The 26,228-nt window shown below is 34.3% G+C and overlaps 1 protein-coding gene across 4 annotated transcripts in view; it reads right to left on the bottom strand.

The window, feature by feature from the left end:
- The window catches only part of STK3 (serine/threonine kinase 3), a 275,022-nt gene that overhangs the window by 91,873 nt on the left and 156,921 nt on the right, over positions 1–26,228 (bottom strand). For all 4 annotated transcript variants that reach the window (XM_039853759.1, XM_039853757.1, XM_039853758.1 and 1 more), the window contains one exon: positions 19,503–19,628. In XM_039853759.1, coding sequence (XP_039709693.1) covers positions 19,503–19,628 — 126 coding nt within the window. The remainder of the gene's footprint in view (positions 1–19,502; positions 19,629–26,228) is intronic.

Here is a 26,228-nt window from a genome sequence, read left to right as displayed (position 1 = left end):
CCATTAAAAAAAAAAAAAAATGCAGCTCGCTGCCAGCCTTAATTTAATTTTACATAAACAAGCTCTTTGAGGATGAAGCAAATCTGACTGGCTTTCAATGTGAAAATATAAAAACTAGTCTTGGAAGTTATTTTTAAACAGAACTTGTCTCTAATCCTAATGTAACAGAAATGTATACATAAATCAGATTCATCAAATGAATCTTTGGCTAACAACTGTTTGAGAACGATGTCGACATCACACATAGGAATGCTACGTTTTCTAGGATTTGCCATTTTCAACAATCGAGAATTACTATATTTTATAAATGAAACACCGCTACTAAAAACAGAATCCTATAAACAGAATAATGTCATTTGTTTCCAAAGACTATCAATATACTAGAACAATACGAAAATAATAATAAAAGCAAGATATTTCATGGCAAACTTTGGAGTAAGGTTAGGACTGAAATCGTCAGTTATCTTGGAGTAAACACTGCAGCCCCAAGCGTCGCCAGCAAGTATTCTCAGGGGAAAGAGGAAATGGGCTAAATGTAAATTCACAGAAGAATCAAATCAGTAATATTAAGTATGAAGAAAAGAACATCTTTAGAATGTTCACCAAAAGATAAACTGGAATAGGGCTATAAAAATAAACTAACATATTGTCTGACACCAAAATATCTGCTATTTTAAAAAGTTTGATCATGCACTAAAATTCATTTATATCTATTCTACTTTAAGTAGAAACAAACAAGCAGCCTAGTCCAATAGAGGTCAAAATGCAAATACGGAGCATAGGAATATGTTTCCTCAGCTGTTTCATAGCCCTCCTCTTCCTAACAGAAACTTTTAGAATGGGGGTCCCCAACTCCTGGGCTGCAGACTGGTATGGGTCCGTATTAGGAACTGGGCCACACAGCAGGAGGTGAGCGGCAGTGAGTGAAGCTTGATCTATATTTGTAGCCACTCCCCCCAGCGCTAGCATCACCACCTCAGCTCTACCTCTTATCAGCAGGCATTAGATTCTCAGAGGAGCACTGGTCCCTGCTGCCAAAAATGTTGGGGACCGTTGTTTTAGAAGACTTCTTCATTCTTATGCTTTCGACTACATAATATGTTGAGCACTCCCAAATCCTGAAATCTTCCTGACTTTACTAAATACTTAATGTTTAAAACTCAATATTCTCAAATTAGATATTATTTCATCCATCTCCGCAGCCTTTCCTTTCTGCCTCCATGCCCAACCACCACAGTAATCTTCATTAGCTATCTGAGGTAAAAGTTCAATGTCTTCTTAGGCTTATTCTCTCTTTTATTCCCTATACACAATCAACAAATTCTTCAAAAAATTCTCTCTCTGCTCTATCTTTTCCTTTCCATCCCCAGTGACACAAGTAAATTCCTCATTACCGCAAACTCGAGTTACTGCTAAAAAAGCCTCCTGACTGAAGACTCTCTATTACCTTCTAAAATCAGACAGATGTTAGTTCAAATCCTGACTCAATCACTTACTAGGCATAATACCTTCAGGCAACCTATTTAAGCTCTCTGAAATCTATTTCATTGGCGTATAATGGTTAAATGAGAAAGGGATGCCAAATATCTAGGAACGAGGTAGTTTCACACCTACTTCAGAGTACACATACTACACAAATCTTTCTTGAAAACTGTGTATCAAAAAAATTCTGCTAATGAAGAACCTATAATATTTCCAGTTCATACCTGCATTAAAAGCTAAATATCTCTGCCTAGATTTTAATGACCTCTATGTTATTTTATTTTATCTGGCAAATCCTATTTTCCCACTGTTTACATATCCTCCAATATAGTCTCCAGCTGAGTCTCCAGCTGCCAAAAACCCATATCACTGTGTCCATTAAGTCTTCCTCTCTGCTCATGTTTTCCATTATACCCAGAATGCTCTTTCCTCTCTATTCATTTGAACTACCTACCTAGTCCCACGTCAAGTATATATTACCTTCATGATTTTCAGTCTTTATTAATTATCCTATTTTCCAAATTTTTGTAGAATTTATAATCTGCATTATACAATTTTGCATTTAAATTTTTGATCTCAAATTGTAACTGTTTTACAAAATCTTTTATAAATGTAAGTACTTTATGTATAAGAATGCCTTACGGTATTTTTGAATCTACTAAAGTGTTTCATTCAGTATCCCATATACAGTAAGCATTCATTGTACATCTACTTTTTCACAGAATTATAAAATCATGGACCTTTAATAATTCAAACCCTCATTTTATATCTGAAAAAAACTGAGGCCCACAGAAATTAAGAGACTTCCGCAAGGAAGGTCACACAACTACTTAAAAGTAGAGCTGGAAAAACAAAACAAAACAAAAAACCTAGAGAGGGGACTAAGAAACTAGTTTCTTTATTTCTTAGTCCTTTATTCTATCAAATATATGAATCTTACATTTAAATTCTGATCTACCTGAACGTTTAAGTTAGAGGTTCAGGCTTATGACTTTAACAGCTTACATCGCCATCTCCTAAAGACATGATCTGGTCTATCCTAGTCAGAGTCCCTCAGACATGATCTGGTCTATCCTAGTCAGAGTCCCTACCTTCTCTCACTTGGACTATTAAAACAACCTCCTAACAGTTTTCACTGCTTCCACTCTTGTTCCCTTTAGTCTCCCATACAAAAGGCAAATCGATCCTTTGAAAAGACAAATCACACTGTGTTATTCTCCTGCTCAAAACCCTGCATTTGGCCTCCTATCACACTAAGAATAAAATCTAAAATCTTTATCATGGCCAAATGTGGTCTGGCCCAGTAATATCTGCCAATTCCATCCCCTATCACATTCCTTCTCACTCATCAAGTTTCAGCCATGCTGGCTGCCTTTGCTGTTTCTTGAACATTCTAAGCATCTTCCTCTTCAGCCTTTAAATTGGTTAATCTTTCAGCCTAGAATACTCTTCCATAAGACAGCTTGATTCTTTACTTAAATGAAGTCTCTCCTTAGATGTCACCTCCTTAAGTGAGGCTTTTTCTGACCACCAATCTAAAATTGAAGTCTCCATCATTCATTTATCCTTCCATATCCTTCATAGCCCATACCTGGCCTTCTCTACCACTTAGAATGTAAATTTAAGAAAGATGGAAAACTTCTTTTGGGCTGATGAATCCCCAATACTTAGAATAACTGCCACATAGCAGGTACTTGACAAAAATTTATTTAGTGAATGCACAAATTTACATTTTTACTTATTAATTCATTCAATGAGCACTTATTATAAATTTACATGTCAAGAAATGGACCAGGCATTGGAAATACAAAGATAAATTATACATAGTTCTGCTTATTTTTTTTTTAAGGAGTCTGAAGTCTAAGAGAAACTGATTGACATATAACAATGAATTACAAGGCAATTTGTTTAGTGCTATAAGAAAAGTGTTGGCAAGTACAATGGGAGTACAAAGAGTTGAACTTCTGACTCTGCTTTCAATGAGTGAAGAAAGCCTCACAGAAGAGGCTGTCCTTAAATAATTAGGTCTTGAAGGATGGGTAGACTAGATGTGTGATACATACACGCACAAACATCTGGGTGGGTGCTTTATTTATGGTACAACTTCCTTTCACAACAGAACTACACTTAAGACATCCCTTCTCAGCTCAGATAAGCAAGACTGAATTAGGTGCCATACTTTTATATTGCCATAGCACCTTTTGCATATGCTGATCATACACTTATGACACAAGACTGCAACTGTCTATACGGCTGACTTGTTCAAATCTTCCATTAGTCTCTAAAATCTATAAGGTCAGTGACCAGATCTTGTTAACAATTATATTCCTCGTATTCAGTACAAAGCTTTGTTCTCATTACATAACCTGGTAAATAAATGTTAAAGCCCTCGTTATAAGGTAGTGCCAAAGCACAGAACTAAGGACAATGTCAAGTAAGGTTCTAGTGCAGAACTTTGTTTAAATCAACTTATTATTTTAAAACATTAAGTGGCTATTCAAGAACTTTGGGAGGAAAATAATGCTATTAACTAGATTACAGTTAATCATCTAATAATGATAAAAAATAGTTATCATTACTGAGTTAGAAGCACTATGCTAAGGACTTTTTGTAGGCTACTCTCATTTTATCCTCTTATTAACTCTGTGAGATATTATTATTATCCCCATTGTGCAAATGATGAACCCGAAGTTCACATGAGTTTAATTAATTTGTCCAACGTCATACAACAAGTAAATAGAGGTGCAAGGATTCTAACCAGGACATTCTAATCCTAAAGCTCGAGATCTAACTTCCAACTGGATAAAGCTTTTAAATTATCTACAGGATTTCTCCAGCCTAATTTAGTTTATAATCACAGGTTAGCTACAGCATGTTTCATTTTACTAAGTTAAGAGATGAAGAAATTGATACACATAAACTGATTTGCACTTGGTAAAATAAAAAGTTGGGATTTACTTTTTCCAGCAGACCCCACTGAGGGAGGGAGGGAGGGAAAAAGCTGATTTTCTATCAGTTCTTTTTAAAACTCTACTGGTTGGTTTAATATTTTACCATGGTTGCAACCAATTTTTTCCCAAAACATTAAATCTATTTTTATATGGTGAGTCATTTGTCTCTGATCCTTGTAAGATTCAGTGCTGTGACCATTAAATTTAACAAGAAATATAACATCTGGTTGGTGTGAAATAATACTTTTAGTCTTTCTATATTCTATATTAGAATATAGAATTAGAATCTACAAAAAGATAATGAAGTCCTAAAAATCTGGGTTCACACAATTGGCTTAGATAATCTATAAAATTACAAAAACATTGACTCAAGTTTGGAAGGAGTCACTTTTACTGCTTAATATTTTTACTTATGTAGTTAACTTTGCTAAAGGATGCTAATCTAATTTACAAATTGACAGTGAAGAAAATAGCAATAAAAATAGCAATTCACTAATGAGAGGATGGCACCTAAATAGTAATTAATAAAGTACAGATGGAATGAGAACTAGTTTATATGAAATTAGAAAACTCATTTGTTGATGATGCTAAAAATGTTTCAGCAACACTTTTTACTTTTTAAAAATCATTAATTCTGAAATTCTTGATATTTTAGATTACTGTTAAAATTTCATTTGATGCTTTTTACATTTTTATAATAAAACAGAAATTTATAACATTTTCCAAAGCTTATACTTCATTTATATGTACTCTGTTATTCCTCACAAGAGAAAAGCAGAAGAAAAACATGTTGATACTTTATAGAAAAAAGGTCTGCAGAACAGATGCTTCCCACTGTAGAAAGCAGCCAATTCCAGTAAGGAATACAATAGCATTTTCAATCAGTGGTCATCATGTGCCAGGAATGCAAAACACAGTACTGATGATAATCCAGGTTATGAATCATAAAATCCACATGGAATACAAATATTTGAAAACATTATTAGGAAATCCTACTCCATTGCTAAGACAGATTTATGCTTATAACAGTCTGAGAAATAATCAGAAACTTTACATCAAGTATCTTTACATTTACAATACCTACTACCTTAAAGATTTTCTAAATATTCAGCTATTTGACTGATTTTAAAGATATTTACACAAACATTTCAGAAAGCATTTGCCACTTGCAATATTAATGAGATAGTCTGTTTCTTAAATAGGTATCATTCTAATTGGAAATATTATAATTATTTTATTTTTCTTCTTAAAATAATATTAAACACATCTGTGTTACTAATACAATTATATAACAGTACATTATCAGCACAGAACAGTGATCTTAATGGCTATGATTCAACGAGACAATTCTCTTGAGTATGCATCCTGCTACAGCATGAAAAGAAATTATTTTTCAGGAAAAAATTGAATGTGTAAGATGTATAAATAAACCAATTATTTTAAAAGTTGCAATATTATAGTAGTCTAGTCTTTAAAACCTCTTAGAGGTGCTAATCAGGGATGGCAACGACTGGAAACAATAAAAGTAACAAACATACTATAAACGCATAACTGAGTTTTAAATACAGTAAGGGAAATCCCCAAGGATCCAGAGTGAGAATAAGCTAAATTTGACCTTAGGGCTGCCTTAGGGGCATGTGATGATGGGGTGGGGTTGGGGCATCCATTTTAGTGGATAAAAGGGGACAAGAGACATGTTTTCTGGGTTCTCTCCAAAGTGGAACTGAAATCCCTGCATAAAGATGGGAATCTTGAAGATCTATAACCTCAGTGAAAAGGTAGACAAGAAAAAAATGTACTCGCAGGCAAAAGAGATGACATGCAAACTTATCTCTCACCTGGGTTATAAGTAAAGATAGGAACTGGATGGTGGGACTGCTTCCCTGTAGAACGTACAGACATGGGTGTGAACTTTCTAACATTATCCACGTACCCTGGAGAAACTTATGCTGAGAAATTAACTTGATGCCCTGCCAGTGGGAAGCATGCTGGTACCTGATGGAAACAAATAAAAGGCCATACTAGAGGGTCTTATATTCAGCCTTCAACCCAGAACTCTTATCCTTCTGAGATAAAATCCAGCTAAACTTGAGCTCATGATTCGAAAGATAAACAATGACTAAACAAGCTACTGAGAAAAGGCAGAAAGGACAAACAACAGAATTAAGACTCCCTTGCTCTTTAGAATTTAGTCAGTCCCCTTAGAAAGCGAGATCTTTCTAAGATAAAAAAATCCTAGGAGAAAAATTAGGAGAGTAGATAGTGGCATTCTAGATTGGGGGAAAAAACAAGCACAAAGTTAGAAATATTTCGGTTAGAATAGGAAGCAGTAAGTGTGTCTGCATTAAGGGATGGCCTACAGAGTGCTTTAAACACTGGAAACCAGCATAAGTTGCTTGGCACAGGAGCAAGAGGAACCTTGGAAACTAAAGGATGAATTAGAGAAAGAGAAGACTGGAGACAAAGAGGCCGGAATCAGAAGGTTATTACTGAAATCCAGATTTGAAGTAATTTGAGCTTATACTAAAAAGGGTCCTATAGAAACAAATGACAAGCAAATTGAAAGAAATCATGAAAGAAAGATCAAAATATTTTAGAAACATTCTGGGCAGTCGAATATAATGGATCAAAAATAACTTCAATATTATGAACCTAAAGAGACCAAACTGACTGTAAAAAGAAAATTGTAAAAGATTCTAATTTGAATAGATGAAGGCAGAAAACAAAAGAAATAATGCCAATTATTTGTAACCAAAAAAAAAAAAAAAACTTAATGAAATGTGCTACTTCAACATATGATGAAGACACTGAAATCTAACTATTAATTTGTGATAAAAGAGTCAAATAAGAAATCAACAAAACATGTGCAATACAACTTCAAGGAAATGAGTATAAAACGAGAAAACTGTGGCAGGCATCTTTTACTTTTGCCCCTGGTAATAACTAAATGAGCACTTGGTGATTATGTTAACATGCTAACCTATGTCAATAAGTAAACTTTTATCATTACTTGAGGTCAAAAAAAAAAAAAAAGGCAAAAATCAAAGGGTACTATTGTACATTTGTTTGATGTCTCACATCATGGAAGAGTCCTACATACCACTAAACTAAAAATATACTTTTATATAGCAAGGTGAAACTGCTGATATGACCCAACAGAGCATTACCTTCAAATTCTACTTCCACATCTGATGAAGGATAATTTTGCCCCATTGCCCCTGTTATCAATACACCCTACAGTATCTACTGTTTCTGTATTACAAGTGAAATGGCCCACAGCAGGATCAACTAGTTAACTCTGGTCTCTGTACCATATTCAACCCAAATGAGCTCAGAACTACTGAGGAAACATCAAAAATAGACTCCTTTAAATAGCTGACCTCAACCACCACTTCGATGTTTTATAGGCTAAGAAAATAAATTGGTATCCACCAATTAAAAATTACTAAGATTTGTAGTATCTGAAAACCTGTAAAGAGAATGAACTTTCTTCCCATTGTTATAAGTAGGTGGTCCTTCTACTTCACTGCATAATCAGCATTAAGAGCTTATACAGCTGCGACATACCTGTGTTTAACAAACAGAAACTTTTGCCTTTGTGGATCCTAACTTTTTGCATGTTCACAGGCATGTTTTAAAGTTACATCAAAGCTTTCACGATCTCCAAAAGTCATAAAAGTCTTGTTCATTTGTACAACAAACCTAAATGGTGAGAAGGCGTGTGGGCAGGACTTCAGAGGCTCCATGAAGCAAGACTGTACAAGTTCTTGGCATTATATTAAAAGTTTCCAAACAAAAGATTATCTTACATTCCGTGTGCACAAAGCTGATATACAATAGAGTAAATTAAAAGTAAAAGCAACCTTAACCATGACTTTTCTTTTATCTCTCACAGCCAAAAGCATGTTAAAAGATTAACAAAGTATAAAGATTATAAAGGCTAATATTTTAAAATAAAAGTAACACCTTTAAAAACTGTTGTTCTAAGCAGTTTACACAAAATCCACAAGAGGGCACCAAAGACAAAAGACTAGAAGAATTCCATTAATTGCAGGTTTACACAGATATGACAGGTTCAAAAAATAAGTTATTACATTTACCAACATATTATCAATACTTTTCAGAAATAGATTAGTAAGTACTGATTTTTAAACTGATATATTTTAAAATACCATAACCATTGCAACGTCATAAGTTATTTTTTAAATAAGCAATATTTATATTTCTTACGGAACATGTTGTCTATATCTAGTAATATTCCCCAATGACCTGCACATAATAGCAGGACTCAATGAACAGGTGTTGCTCCCATAAAATCGATGGAAACATACAACAGGAAATATCAAATATTCTTATTACTTTATCATTGCATTCTAAACTGTTTTCATATAAAAAGAAATGATTATATATCTTATGTTCCCAGAATAAATAAAACTAAAGACTTAATTGTCTTTGAAAAGAATTTCTTTTTCTTATCCTTTCATTCTCTTACTCCTTTTCTGTTCCATTATGGTAGTGTTAACAGCAAACAGAAACTTTAATATACATACATACATACATATATATATATGTGTGTGTGTGTGTGTATATATATATATATGTGTATATATGTGTGTATATATATATATATATCCCTTGTATAAACTTAGAAATATTATAAAATGATTTAAAGAAATCAGCTTCCAAAATATACAATTCAGAGGAAGACTGAAGCACAATAAAATAACAATATTAATTTTAATATGTAGTTTACATTACTGAAACTCCTGATACAAATGAAATTCTGCGGCAGGGGAGTGTCAGGGCAGCCAAAAACAAGCAATCCTCCCCCAAACCAAGTATTTATCACGTTTGATTTAAGCATTGCTGACCAAATATTTCGTATACTATTATGTACCTTATTGTTTTTTAATGCAAATATATTCTATGTTGATGATACTAAATAATGAGTAAAGTCAGGTAAGACCTATTATAAAGCAATTTTAAACATATTTGTTGACTCAATAAATATTAAATATTTATAGAAAAGCAAGTAGAGAAGGGGCCTTAAATATTTATACTGTATGCCAGGCAGTGTGCCAAGATAGTCTTTGTCCTCGAGAAATGTACAGTTTAGTGGAGTTAGTAGAAAAATAAATACAGTGAGATAAATATTCTCATAGAGCTAAACACAGGACACCATGGGAGCGTGTAGGAGCACTTGCCTAACTAAAGCCTGGAGGAGAATCATGAACGGTTTTCCCTTTCAGAGAAATCAATGGCTAAGATGACTTCTCAAGGATAAGAAGTTAATCGGGTGAATGAAGATGAAGTAAAAAGTAGTCTAAGCAAAAGCAGCAACCTATGTTTTTCTTTAAGCACTTTTTGAGCAACCCCATCTTTGCTATGGTTTAACTACCAACTGCAAAAAGTCTGTTGATTCTCTAATTGCCTGAGTTCGCCCTTTAGATTCAAACCTGTATATCCAACCGCCTACTATACAAAATGACTTGAATGACTCATGGATACCTCAAATTAAACAAGTGCTGAAGTGACCTCATCTTACCTAGGAAGTTGCCTTGGAAAGAGTACTGCTGGAGAATGTTTCGGCCATACTATGAGAAAATGGGAAAAGAGAATGTGGTGAAGTGAAGAAAGAAAAGCTCTGACTATTCTATTAAGAAGTTTGGTTGCAAATATTCATTGATTTTTTTTTTTAAAGGTAAAAATATAAATACATTTTTAGGCTGAGGAGATATACCCTGGAAGAAAAGGGTAACATGACTGACTGAAAAGCAAGTAGAGAAGGGGCCTTTTAAGGGCAGTAGAAAGTTAGAAAATCAAGAGGCAATAAATTGACAATTCCCATTCTTTGTGTGTTATCTCTATCACATACTTGACATGCTGCATTATGAAGGTGACTTCTCCACTAAACTGTAATCTTTTTGTAGACAAATACCAGGTCTTATTTTTCTTCTACACAAATTTTTATGAATGGAAAAAAATATATGTCTTCTGAAATAGGGAGAAAGAAAACCTAGTGAAGATACAGAACCATATTACAGTTAAAACTCAGGTCTAATTAGTGTGGTAAAACAAGAGAAAATAAAAGTTACAAAGATTTGAAAGGAAGAAATAAAACTATATTTACAGATGACATGACTGTAGAAAATTTCAAAGAATCTACAAAAAACTCCTGGAACTAATAAGCGAGTATAGCAAGGTCACAGGATACAAGGGCAAAATATAAAATCATTTGCTTTCCATGTACCAGCAATAAACAATTTAAAAATTGGAATTAAAAAAAAAAAACCAAGCATTTAAAAATGTTTAATAGCACCAAAAGAAAAAGAAACATTTAAGTCTAAAAAAATATATACAGAATCTGTGTGCATTGATGAAAGAAATCAAAGGTCTACATAAACTAAGAGTATTCCATGTTCAAGGATTAGAAGACTCAATATCATTTCCTCCCAACTTAATGTATAAATTCTATTCAATCCCAATACAAATTCTGACAAGTTAACTGTAAATGCTGACAAAATGATTCTAAAAATTATATGGAAAGGCAAAAGGCCTAGAATAGTCAACATAACACTGAATAAGAAAAATAAAATTTAAAGACTCATAGTATCCAATTTTATGATTTCTATAAAACTACACTAATCAAGATAGTGTAGTAATGACAGAACAAACACATATATCAGTGATATATCAATGGAACAGATTAGAGATCCCAGAAATGAAACTACACAAATACAGCCAACTGATCTTTGAAAAAGACAGAAAAGCAACTCAATGGAGAGTGGACAGTCTTTTAAGCAATGGGTGCTGAAAGAGCGGGATGTCCATAAGCAAAAAAAACCTCCAAAAACCAAAAACCAAAAACCAAAAAAAACCTCTAGACTAGACACAGATCTCACAGCTTTCACAAAAATTTAACTCAAAGTAGATCACAGACCTTAATATAAATGTAAAACCAGAAAACCTCTGAAAGAAAACATAGGATAAAATCTATGTGATCTTGAGTCTGGTGGTAATATTATAGATACAACCCCAAAAACAAGATCCATGAAATAAAATGGATAGGTGACATTAAAACGAAAAATTTCTGCTCTGTGAAAGACACTGTTAAGAGAATAAAAAGACAAGCTACAGACTAGAAGAAAATATCTGAAAAATGCTTATCTTACAAAGGACTTGTGTTCAAAATACACAACTCTTAAAAATCGACAATAAGAAAATAAACAACACAAAACAATGAAAAATGAGATAAAGTACTGAACAGATACCTCGTCAAAGAAGATATATAAATGGCAAATAATCACATAAAATGATGATCGACATCTCTGTCATTAGGGGAAACCAATAATAATATACCACTAAACACTTACCAGAATGGCTAAACTGCAAAACAAACAAACAAACCTGACAATATGAATTACTGGTGACGATGCTTAGCAACAGAAACTCTTATTCATTGTTGGTGGGGATGAAAAACAGTATAACACTGAAAGAAAGTCTGGCAGTTTCTTATGAACCTAAACATATCATAAAATCCGCTAATTACAGTCCTGGATATTTACTCAATTGATTTGAAAACTTACATCCACACAAAAGCTGGTAAGCAAATGTTTATAGCAGCTTCATTTATAATTGCCCAAAACTAGAAGTAACTAAGATGTCCTTCGGTAGGTGAATAAACTATGGTACATCCATGCGATGGAATACTATTCAGTGAAAAAAAATGAGCTATTAAGCCATAAAAATACATAGATGAACCTTACATGTATATTGCCAAGTGAAGGAAGCCAGTCTGACAAGACTACATGTGTATGATTCCAATTATATGACATTATAGAAAACTACAGATAATAAAATGATCGGTAACTGAAAAGGGTTCAGGGTAGAGGGACAGTGGAATAAGTGAAGCATGGGAATTTTTTAGGGTGGTGAAACTATTATGTTTGATACTATAGTGGTAGATATGTAACACCATGCATTTGTCAAAACCTGTAGAACTTTACAACATAAAGAGTGAACCCTAATGTACACAAATTTTAAAGAATCATTTAGGTCAGGAGATCTAAGGATAGAATGCAGAAGGTGACACACACACAAAATCTAACCATATTTCAAATGTATAAAAGAACTTTCTTAAAGGAGGTAGAGAGAAAAGATGCTAACCTAAGTAACACTGGAAGTGAATGGAGTCTGGAAGACTAAAAACAAAAAAAAAACTATACGTAAGCACTGTGGTCTAGTTAATAAAAGTTGATTCTCATGGGAAAATTGGTTAACAATTCTAAAACCACCATACATGTATCTAAGGACTGAAACATTTAGAAAACGGGTGGTGAATGGTGGGAGCCAGGTTTCTCACCACTGTAACGTGGGGTTATAAACAAGCAAGGGGAGGCAGAATGATCCATGCAGTAATGAACTAGTCAGAGCGAACTCATATTTAGCTTAATATGGATATAGATTTGTGTGTGTGTGTGTGTGTGTGTGTGTGTGTATAAGTATATATATACATAGTTATACACAGATATACATGTTTATAACTATACTATTTATATCTATTTATAGATATAAATAGTTATAAACATGTTATACACAAGTTGGCGCACACACACACATCTTTCTTTGTCAGCTGAGAGGGTCTACAAGTGACAACATTTCACTCACAGTAGCAATGATCACACCTAGACAAGAAGTCCAGATCTTGGTTTCTAATGCCATTGTCTAATAAAAGGAACTAGCCTCCTAGGATTCTAAGACTGGCAAGAAATATACAAGATGAGCCTGGAGTATCTTATAGTGTCAGAGAATAAGAAAAATATATATAAATTTTTTTTAAAAAGGCAAACTGACAATGATAAGGGTATATCCAAGGAACAGAGAAGCCAATTAAAGAGGCTCTCAACGGCCAGAGCTAGAACAATTGAGCGACAAAATAAATATAGTTATCAGATTATAACCCAAAGTGTAAACTAAATAATCATGAGTCAATACAGATCTATATGACTGAATAAATGAATAAATGGGGAGAATAGATAACTCTGTATAGAAGACTTCCAAATAATTTATGTAGATATTCTGTCCTCAATGACAGGGAGCATAACTCCCTACTCCTTTAGAACGGGCTGTGTTTTGTGACTTCCTTCCAAAAAGTATAGTATGGAAAGAGGGAAAGTCATTTTATTGTGAAGAAACTCCAGGCGAACACAACCTCAGCCAGGTGATCATGGGCAACATATCAACAGAACGTACTTCTGACACTGTGATATAATGATATAATAAGAAATATATATTTTTGGTCTTAGTCCCCAGTTGCTGACACAGAGCTTCTAAAACCCTTATAATTTCCTGATGGGGTGAGGGAAGCATCTTTTGATATTCATAATAAGCCCCTTTCAAACATACCTAAATTAATGCTAATGAAGTGACTACTGGAGGAAGGGGGCTGGTTGCCAGAGAAACCAACCATGTGATGAGAGGGTTAGCGCTTTCAAATCCAACCTGCTGACGTCCAGAGAAGGGAGAGGGGCTAGGAACTGAGTTAATCACCAATGGCTAATAATTTAATTAACCATGCCTATGTAATAGAACCCCCATAAAACCCCTAGGAGAAGGTGTTAGGAGAGCTCCCAGGTTGGTGAATACATCGAGGTGCTAGGAGGGTGGCATGCCAGAGAGCATGGGAATTCCATGCCCCTTGCCCATACCTTGCTTTGTACGTCTTTTCCATTTGACTGTTCCCAAGTTACATCCCTTACAATAAACTAGTAATAGGAAAGTGTTTTCCTGAGTTCTACGAGCTATTCTGAACCTGAGGAGGGGGTTGTGGGAACCTCCTATTTATAGCCAGTTGGGCATGAGTACTGGGGGCACAGACTTGTGATGGGTATCTGAGGTGGGGTGAAGTTTTGCAGAACTGAGTCCTTAACCTGTGTGGGGTTTGTGCTAACTCCAGGTAGTTACTGTCAGAATGAATTAAATTGTAGGACAACCAGTTAGTGTCCACAGAAAACTGGAGAATTGCTTGGTGTGGAAAATCCACACATTTGGTGTCAGAATGCTGTAATTAGAGGAAACAAGTTTTTCCTTCAGTGCTCTTGATATAATGTGATGAAACTAATCTTTACCTCTGTCTGATTTTTCGCCTTCAAACAAATAACCCCAATGTGATCGAAAGAAAAAACATCAAACAAATCCCAATTGAGGGGCATTCCTCAAAGTTCTCAAGGTCATCAAAAACAAGGACAATCTGAGAAACTGCGACACCAAGAGGAGCCTAAGGAGACATGATAACTAAATATAATGTGGTACCCTAGATGAATCCTGAAACAGAAAAAGGACATTAGGTAAAAATTAAACCTGGATATGAACGTTAGTTTAAAATATTTATCGATATTGGTTCGTTAATTGTGACAAACATACCATACTAATATAAAATGTTACTAAAAGAGGAAACTGAATATGGGGTATATAGAAACTCTCTGTAATATTTTTGCAATTCTATAAATCTAAAACTATTAAAAAATTAAGTTAATTAAAGAAAATGAAAGAAACCCTTCACTTTTTAATTTGAATAAATATTTATGTCACAAAGTCCAATACTAGAACATACAGGTGTTCATCCACATTAGAATCATCTAGGGAGCTTTTAAAAAATTCTGATGCCTGTGCCTTAGTTTGTATCAATTAAATCAGAAATTTCTCAGAATAAAAACCAAACACTGTATTTTTTTTCTCTGAAAATACCCCAGTAGTTTAAATGTACAAAGAGACATCAAACAATCTAGGCCTTTGCTAAATATTCTACATATTATATTATATATTGGAAATTCCAAGGAATCATTTTTCCATTAGAGGTAACTATACAGACTTTAAATGACACACGTACACAAATATTTTGTACTGAAAGAACAGAACTCTGCATTCTATTATTTAACCAGAATATCTGCTGGACTCTCTTTTCAGAATAAGATATTTTTTAAAAGTTTAGTAAATTTCAATATGTACATTTAAAAAAAAAATGCCCTGAAGCATGTCTTATTTTTTTTTAATGCTTCCTGTACTGGATAAGATTTTTAAAACTTATATGGCAGAAACAATTCACAGAGATTTGCTTTATAATCCACTATGAATGATCCTTGGTAACAACAAAATGTACTTTAAAGTTGTATTGAGTGGAAAGAACATCTCTGTTAGTAGATAACCTTTTTTAAAAAGTGGACTTTCTATAGCAATTCAGGTATTTACAGCAAATACAATAAATATAGTTATGTTACTTAATCGATTCACACTAAAGATTTTGGACTATCTTCCACTAATATGCAGAAAACAAATTCTTTCTTACTATATAAAACAGTTGACCCATCTCAACACCAAATTTATATCACATGAGAAATGCTATAAAAAGATCTTTGTCATGTTTAGCAATGCTTAAACTAACACAAAAGCCTTGATATTGGAATTAACCTACTGCAGAAATCTCTGTTTGCAATTTGTTTAATTTTAAAAATCTGTACAATTACCTCAGCACCTATCAAAACATGTCAGTTTGTCAAGATATATTCTCATCAGACAAGCTTTTTCTATAATAGGTATAAAAATCAAATTTATAAGGCACTATTTCCAATCATGCCCTGTACCTTTCTTGAATAAAAAAATATTTAAAGAGGTTTGTTTATAATAGTTACCCAGGACGCAGGTGTACAACACTAAAATTTTTAAAAACAACATATCTTGAAATGGTTATCATAATAATGTTTCCTTTTCAAAAGTCACATTGAGAGTTGATGGAAATTTAATTTTAGGCCACAAATTTTTCTTCAACTGTAATAAGCTGAACTATGTAGAATTAAATTAAGTTTAGAAGAATTATAAGTTGATGTTGGTATAACCCATAAATTTTCTGAAAATTACGCTCACTCAAAATGGAAAAGTAGGGTCTACATTGGGCTCAAGTATTAATACTGAATAGTGAATACAGATCTCTTATAATGTAGCAACTCAAGAGAGTGAATTTCCCAGCTCTAGAATTTTGAAATCAGGGAAAAATTTTGATTTACATTATTTCAAATTTTTCAATGATCCAGTGACAAACTAGCCCTGTATCATATGAGCCACATTACTAGATAAGGCCCAATCCAAGGTCAAGACCTAAGATAGCTACTATAAAGGCCATCAAAGAATACAGGTCTTCTGGGCTAAAAATAAATGCAGTAGTAAAGCTTGGCAATGCAGATTTTAAATGGTGCTGAAAAGACTATTCATCTTTGAAAAAATAAAGGAGGAGGAAAAAGAGAATAGGGAAAAATTCCAATTGTTTATATCTATCCAAATTTTCTGCCATATCCCAAAAGATAGCCAGTCTCCGGTACCATATCTAGCAGATTTTAGCCAAATGAATCTCCCAAACTGGAGTAAATTCCTCCCTCCAAAACAACCAAGTTTCATGGGCCAAATGTAACCAAGAGGAATTATGAAAATAAGGAGAGATTACAAAGCGACGACCTTGACTTCACAGATATGGATGTTAAAGTAAGCACAGAATCAATCAGATAATGGCCATTCTACAGTTGTTCTCATATGGTGGGGACTGGATGATCCGAGATCGTATGTACCTTTGTTCCACCACCTAAAGAAAATTATTTTGTAAAAGACACAGTGGTTCAGAAAAAGAGAAATATCCATTTACTTCTATTCTTATCAACTGCTAATTTGTTATGACTTGCCTTAAATTTCCCTGATTTCTTGTAATGTTATCTCTTAGAAGATTTCCCTTCCCTTCGTGGATCACTTTGTTTTACAAATTATCCAAAATAAACCAGAAATGAACAGACTATAGCTTTTCTATGAATTACGCTAATTTATAAGTACTCAAAATTTTCATAATCATTATTATATTAAAAGTTTTATAATTTATTTATAAAGATATATTAAATATCACATTAAAAACAATATTTAAAATTATAACTCACAATACACGAGAAATGACAAATGATAGGAGTTTCCATTAAAATGAAGGACTGAACATGTAGGTTTGTGCTCATCCCTTCCAAAACTTTTCCAAAATTACAATAAAGGCACAGAAAAAGGATAAACTCATAAACACTAAGACCATGGGGAGGAGACAACAGCAAACAAGAATGTCAAAAAATTTGGAAGCTAGGGGAAAAAATCTTGGAAGCTAGAAAGCAGGTAAATACATAAGTAGTAGCTAACTCAAAAGACCAAACTTACTCTTACACAGAGCAACTTTAGTGCTTCTCTCAGATATAATCACTAGATGTCTGAAGAAAACCCATAAAATGAAAAGTCAATGATCAAAACATAACAGAAATAGAAAGAAGGGAGCAAAAGAAACTCAAAGTGGTAATCATAAGAATGAGGAAGAGTAGGAGATCTTGGAAATTAAATATTCTATATGAAAAAAATAGAAGGGTTATAAGATAAACTTGCAGAGACTTCCAAGAAAGAACAAAAAAGGAAAGAGGAAAAAGAAAAAAAGAAAAAAGATCACTGAAAGATAAATCTAAGAGATCCAACAATCAAATAAAAGGAGTTCCAGAGTGAAAGAAAAAAGAGAAAATTATTAAATAGCAAAAATAAAATTGCCAAGAATAGAAGGGTATTTTTAAATTGAAATAGCCAAAAGACACTCTACACAATGAATAGATCTACACCAAAGCACATTATTATGAAAGTTTGAAATAACAGGGAGAAAGTGAAGACCTAAAAACCTTCCATAAAACGTTCAAAGAATTAGGTATCAGAATGTCATCTGTCTTGTCATCACCATTACCATTAAGTTAGAAAACAGAACAAAGCCTTGAAAATGTTAAGGGAACATTACTTCCAATGCAGAACTTTATATCCAGAATTTTACACTCAATCAATCAACAGTAACAGTAGAATAAAGACATGGTAAGACAGACAAGGTCTGAAAAAACTGCTAATGTGCGGAAGCTCCTGGAAGATATAATTCATCAAAATAAGGAAGTAAAACAAGAAAGACCCAGGAAACAGGTGATTCATTACAGAAGGGAAGAAAAGAAAATTCCCAGGATGATGTGGGAAGATGACAGCTGTTCCAGATTCAAGAAACCAATCAGTGCAGATTAGAGGAGGATAAAGGGCTAGAGGAAACAATGAGTCAAGAAAGGAAAGAAAACCCATGGAAGGAAAAACGTGTGACGCTAATAAATTGTCTGTATTTAAACATAAGATAAACCTATAAGCAAATTAGTGAGACGACTTCAGAAGCATGGTGGAATGAGAAATGTCCTCAGATCTCTCTCCTTGAAATAACAATGAGCTGAACATCTAAAACTCAACAAATAACACCCACTCTACAGACCAACTTGTCTGCGCAAAAGAGCTAGCACAGGTCACAACGTCGGGAGTCCAGCGGTAGACTGGGAGAAACAAAGAAGCTGCCTCTCGCAGCTGGAGCTCACCATAGGAAGAGGGGTAGGGGAGAAGGTGCTGAGGGTTTCTGGAACAACCCAGGCTGAGAGAGCTGTGAGCTCCACCCAGCGGTAGTGTCCAGAGATCAGGGCAGAAAGCAAATCAAAGTTGGGACACCAGAGAAGCAACAGCTGATTGTTACCAGCCAGGCTTGCAAAACAGTAGGCTGAGCCACAACCCAAATCCTCCAACCCAGAGGGAACCTCCCCGCCCACACATCCTCCAAGAACGAACACCGAAGAGCCCCAGGAGAATCTGGGCAAATGCTACTAAAACTGTCACTAACACTGACAGGACTGAGACTGAAGGTAGCGCTCTTGATCGAATATTTATAAGGGAAAAAAAAGTATTCTTAGTTTTTATATAAAAAAGGAATCCAAGAGGATTAGATGCCACCTACAGGAAACCAAAAGAAAAATGCCTTCTTAGCAACAGGCTAAAGAGAGACCTAAAACAAACAAATAAAAACAGACTACATTTCCAAGAATGAATATACCTCATTTGTATAATAAAATGGTAAGTACTACTGACATATTTAAAGGAAAAGGCCAAAATTATAAAAAATGACTCCGAAAAAAGAAAATCAAGTTTTTGAGGGTAATTACGAACCGAATTTTCTTCCTCCTCTTCCAATTCTCGCTGCTGTTCTTCATGTCTTTTTGCTTTGATCTCCATAGCTTCTGTGATCAGATCTCTTAAAATCGAAACAGGTTTTGCATTCTTGATAAAAGGATGCTAGAAAAGAAAATTTTAATGGTATAAATATAATATTTCTATGAATTATATCTAAAAATGTTAAAATAGCACATAAATTTTAATCAGGATCACAGGCTTCAATGATTGTTCATCCAGAATTAAATATGCGGGTTAAGAATAGAGACTATTTCAGCTGCTTTAGAAATAAAAATTTTACTTTTAGGTTTACTTTAAGTTTTAAAAACCATTAAAACACACACACAAAAATACAATCCTATTAATAAAACTACATTAATAAAACTACCTTAAAGATATAATTGCCTAAAGGAAGTGTAGATTAGGTAGTAAAACAGATAGAAATTTAAAAAAAAAAAAAAGATTGATGAGTACATTACATATAAAAATAAAATTATTTGGTATTAGGTATGAATTTTAATTCATCTTAAGCTGACATAATCAGTGGTCAAAGGAGAGCAACTATTTTGTTACTTTAACGTATTTTCTACATTATGTCTTGAATAATGTAATCATTTTCAATGGCGAAATAAAACAGAAATAAAGAAAAAATATTTTTCGGAAAATAAATATTGCTTAATTTCTAAAATATATCAAACAACTTTCACTTTTTTAATAACACCCTGATCTAGCTAAAATATCTAAGTTTGTTACAATTCTGATAAACAAAATGGAAACCATCAGAATAGACAGACTTGGGTTTTTGATGATTTTTTTACTGAGAAGGAAGAGTGTGAGAGAAAGAGAGAAAGATTATAAGTATAATTTGGGATTGATAACCTTATTTTGAGGCAGCAATATAGCTTTAAAATATAATTTTCATAATTATGTCAGTAGATAGAATAAGGTAAAAGCCATCTTTTAATATAGTTATTTAATAAGATCAACAGAACACAAAAATATTCTTAAAGACAAAAAATTTCTAGTGCTAAGGAAGAAATTACAGACATTTGGAAGAGGCTTTAAAACGGTGTACATGTCATTTAGGAAAAGTATGAGTGAGAATTTTACCAGATTACAGAAATACTAGAGTTGATGGCAAAGAACCAATAAATTCTTTTATAACAGTTACAGACTAATCACTAGATTAGTTCTATTAACATAGTTGTGGTAGAGACTCCTAGTTCCACAAAATAAAGTTGTAGCTAGACATATCACTGCTCAAGCCATTTTTCAGTCTCCCTTTCAGCTGGCTGTGACTATGTGGTTAAGTTCTGTCAGTGGAACAGAATGGAACGTGAGTGTCACTGTTGTGTTCCACCTCCTGATTTGGGCTGTAAGACACTAAATGTGCTCTCTTCCATGAATTCATCTCTTTCTGCTAAGCTGGAAAACAGATATAGTGCCCTAGAGCAGCGGTCCCCAACCTTTGTGGCTATGAGAATCTAATGCCTGATGATCTGAGGTGGAGCTGAGGTGGTGATGCTAGCGCTGGGGAGCAGCTGCAAACACAGATGAAGCTTCCCTTGCTCACCCGCTGCTCACCTCCTGCTGTGCGGCCTGGTTCCTAACAGTACTGGTCCACGCCTGGGGGTTTGGGGACCCCTGCCCCAGAGACTGGTGGAGTAACAAGAAGGAAGAAACTTCAGTCCTACTCTGAAAATTTTTGAGAAACACTGGTAGGAAGACCACAAAAAATAACTGAAGATAGGCTCTTTGCCTTTAAGGGACTTATTTTCTAGAATAAGGAATAAAACACAAACACATACAAAAAATTACAATGTGACATACAAGTTACATTTATGATGGCTAGCACAGTCTATATGATTAAGAGAAATAAAAGAAGAAGAATCGCTGAGGTAATCTCAGGTGCCTCATACAGAATAAACAGGTAATTTTAGGGAGGAAGAAAAGTATGAATAAGAAAAAACACACTAAGATAGATAATGTATGTTAGAATACAGTAGGAAGAACACAGTAGGAAGATCTGCCTCCCCAAGACAGAAACACTATTTTAGAAAAATGGTATTCTATGAGTTTAGATAAAGGCAACAGTAGGGCAAGAAGGATAAATACTTAGGCTGAGATGCCTAAATTTTGTTTGAGAGCCGCTTTAATTATATAAACAAGAAAATAAATAAGTAAAAGAATGTCTTTGATAGCATAATCCTGCAGCAGAATTTAGAAACAAAATAGAATGGGGAGAAACTATAATAATGCAAATGTGATTGTTAATAAAGTTAAAAAAAACAGCTGCCACAATTAAGAGAAAGTGAATCTGAATAGGGTTGTCAACTACTTGGCGACAGAAGGAAATAACTTTGGGTGGTGAACACACAACGCAATATATATATGACATATTATTCAATTGTACACTTGAAACCTATATAATTTTAATAAACAATGTCACCCCAATAAATAAAAAAATGTAAAAAAAGAAGTATTTAGTGGCTATATATTAACAGAAGTAGCCGATGAACACTGAGAACCAGAAGAACTGTAAAAATCTCAAATTGTATTATATTTTATCATCTTAGGGAAAATTATGAGCCAATCCTCTAAGTCAAGGGTCCCCAACTCCTGGGCCGTGGACTGATACAGGTTCATGGCCTATTAGAAACTGGGCACAGAAGAAGGTGAGTGGGGTGAGCAAACGAAGCTTCATTTGTCTTTGCAGCTGCTACCCAGCACTAGCATCACCGCCTCAGCTCCACCTCAGATCATCAGGCATTAGAGTCTCATAGGAGTACTGGTCCCTGGTGCCACAAAAGTTTGGGGACCACTGCTCCAAGCCATAGGTTTATCTTTAAGAAATTCCAAAGTGTATATATATTTATGGTTTATCCAGTCTACTGCAAACTTACTTTCGCACAGTTAATTGTGAATTGACTACACAATGTTACAGTACCATTAGTCTATAGAGATAATGTTCTCACTCTCAAAATCTGATTTCATTTGAACTCATGTTTTCCCTACAAAATTAATACCGATGTGATTCTGACCAACAAAAAAGAACTGGTTAATGAAGTTAAAAGGGTACTTGAAGAACAAGGCCGTATTATCTGAGCATTCTTGAGACTCAGAAGTTTTATCAGACACACTGACAGATTCCTAAAGAATATTTTTAAAGTCTTTTTTAACATAGCGGGTGGTAAATTTTTTAAAAATGCAAAGCAATATAAAAAAGAACAGAACAACAGAAAACAGAAGAAAAAAGTTGGCAAAAATAAAACATGACAATTATGATTAAAATGTTATTAGCATATAGTAATTGTAAATAAATGAGTTGAATTTCCGTTTATTAAACAGCTTTTTAGTTAAGTACTAAAAGGCACTTAGTTCATAAGATAAATTCAACTACATGCTTTCTATATGAGATATACTTAAATAAATCCAACTCATGTTTCCCTAAGAGACATACTGAAAAGAACTTGGGTAAAAAGTCAAATGGCAATGAAATGTTGGGCAAACACAAAAATATATCAAGAAAAACAATAAAAAAAAGTAGAACTGAAGGCAAAAAAAAAGTAAATGAAGTTATTTAATATTAATAAGAGATATTACCCCTTCTTAATATTTTATAGCAGTATGGTTTTTTGTAACATGAGATTGCAGTTTTCCTTTTGTTTTGTTATTCCATATGAGATGAATTACAACACAAAAAGTTATCCTGCCACTTAAGTGCTCAGAACTGAATGTTTCTGCAGATCTTGTGGTATTTATCTCTCTAGTGTGATAATAAAGTTGTAATGAAGACAGGTTTCTGTTAATCTAATCAAGTTTGCTGTTCTGCATTAGCAGTATAAAAGCTAATATATACTATATGGTCTTGCAACAGTTCTAAAGCCTATATGTAATTAATAATAAAAATGCATGAAATTTTTGTTTTTAATAGACCTAAAATTATAATTTTAGGTATGACAGATCTTGGTACAGATGCCTTTTTGACACAGCAAGGCCAAAAAATAACTGTCCAAATATTTTTTTTCTTCTTCATAAGTGGAAAGGGCATTTTTCATACTATATGTGGGCTAATCAATATTTAAAAAGAATTTTAGCATTGTGCAACTAACAACTATAACTAGCCCTGAATCATGGTGACAGTTCCTTATTGGTGTATGTGATATTACTCTAGCAACTATTAAAGTATAACAGTTGAATGATTCCTTTCCCCTCTGGTCCCACAACCCATCACTCAGATAATTTACAGTTCTATTAACAGTGAGGTTGATAAAGTATTAATGATAAAAAGTTAAGATTATCTAAAGGAAAAAAGCAATTATTTGCTGTGGTCATCTTATACACTTATGTGTCAATATTTAGGTTAATATTACAAAAAGCTAAATATTCTAGCAGTGGTGTAATAAAAAGTTACATCTTACTGTTGACATATATATGCTCTAATACACAAATGTCAACTTGCTGAAATACACAGACTTAAATTCAAATACTAATAAGGGACATAATATAAAGATTATAGTTTTAAACTAGATATATTAGTATAGCATGATATATAACAAAAATTACAGAGACATAAGAAGTCGATATAAATAAGACAGAAAATATTAATATCCTTTTCTAGTCACTGAGAAGTAAAATAGGTAAAAAATAAAGATGAAAATCTAAATAATTCTGGCGCCAGGTAATGCAGACTTTTGTATGAATCCTGTGTGAGCCTCTGACCCACCGCCAGTGTCCTGGATTTGGGCCCAATGCAGTGGCTGCCAGTTAACTAGAAGAGATTGTAGATACTATCCTGTCCAATTAGTGCATGTCACCAATGAGGAAGCAGACTCTGAAAGGCTAAGCAACATGCCCAAGGCAATACAAGGTTTTCTGCAGAAATACTTCCCTGCTTCAATATAAAGAGGATCTCTGAATGTTTTAATTTTATCTTTTGTCTCTGGCTAAAATCAAGGAAAGACGTCTTTTAGAAAACATTCTAGTTCTACATTTTTATTTTAATTAAAGTTGTGTGAGTGAGGATAAAAAAATGGTGTAGATAGAGTCTCTGTTCATCCCTCTGGCGACCAAATCAAAGTTGTGACAGAAACAACGAGCAAACAGCAAGGAAAATCGCCTGGGATCTAGATGAACAAGCCATACAACTAGGCCATACAAGAAACAGCAGAAGGTAGGACAGCACAAGGACACGAGGCTGCCCGGTCCTGAGCATCTGAGTGGAACAGAGGCTGCGACGGTAGCAATATCTACGAGCGGATTTTCGCAGTGTTGAACCTGCTCGCTCTGAGTACCAGCACCAGTTCGGCTGTGCGGAGGGCACCAGGGACTTATAGGCGGACACTGAGTTGTCAGAGTGAGGACCAGAGACTAAGGTCTCTCCTGGACAGAAGTGCCAGCGGCATCCACTGTTCCTCTTTTGAGCCCTCCCCACTCCCAGTGTGCAGAAGCAGAACCGCCACAGCAGAGACCTCATCAAACTGGATTAACAGAGGTCACTTCGCCCAGAGGATTCCCTGGAACCCCGCCTTCCCCAATTTACGGCCCCATCCAAGCCACATCCAGGTGTATCCTCCGCGAATCAGGTGCTCCTTGCTGAGCAGCGCCTAGATTCACATAAGTAGCAGCTGGCCTTGGTTTCTGGTATGGTTTCTTGAGGCAACTATAAACACAGCATCTGTGGATTGCTTGCTGAATCTTAACAGGTGGCCCCGAATCTTAACACTTGACCTGAAGATAAAACTCTCTCAGGACTGTGCCACCGGACACCTACTAAACAAAGCTGCACTAGTAAGACTGAGAGATTTAGGAGCCTTGCTTAGTGCATAGAAACAGACAAGAAAGGCAGCCAAAATGGGAAGACAAAGAAGCAGAAAACATATGAGAAAATAGAACAGAGATTGAGGAATAATGGAGTCAAGTAATCTAACAGATGCAGAGTTCAAAACACTGGCTATAAAGATGCTCAATAAAATTAGAGGAAGAGTAGATGAACTCAGTGAGAACTTTAACAAAGAGATAAAAAACAGAAAAATGGAAATGGATATAGTATATACAAGGGAACCAGTCAGAAATGAAGAACACATCATCTGAGATGAAGAGTATATTAGATGGAAAAAAAGAGAGTCAATAAAGAAGGGGATCAAACCACTGATATAGAGGATGGGGAAGCCAAGGACACTCAATCAGAATGGCAAGAAAAAAGTCATCGAGGCTATAATAATAATTTAAGGAGCCTATGAGACACTACTAAATGTAAAAATATTCGTGTCATAGGAATATCTGAAAGAAAATAAGACGTTGAAGAGCTATTTGAAGAAATAATGATGGAAAACTTCCCTCACCTGGTGAAGGAAATAGACATACAACACAAAGAGGTTCAGGGAGTCCCAAGAAAGAGGAACTCCAAGACACATCATAATTAAAAGTTAAAGACAAAGAGAGAATCTTAAAAGCAGCAAGAGAAAAGCAGTTAGTTATCTGGAAGGGAGCAGCCATAAGACTGGCAGCTGATTTCTTAAAAGAAACCATGTAGGACAGAAGGGCTTGGCACAAAATATTCAAAGTGAAGAAGACCCAGATCTACAACCAAGAATACTTTATCCAGCAAAGCTATTATTTATTTAGAGTTGAAGGACAGATAAAGATCTTCCTAGAAAAAAATAAGCTAAAGGAATTTTATCAACACCAAGCCGGTATTACAGGAAATGTTGGAGAGACTTC

This window comes from Pteropus medius, unplaced genomic scaffold, assembly GCF_902729225.1.
Source record: "Pteropus medius unplaced genomic scaffold, Ma_sr-lr_union100, whole genome shotgun sequence".
NCBI lineage: Eukaryota > Metazoa > Chordata > Mammalia > Chiroptera > Pteropodidae > Pteropus > Pteropus medius.
This window is presented reverse-complemented; position numbering and strand designations above follow the sequence as displayed.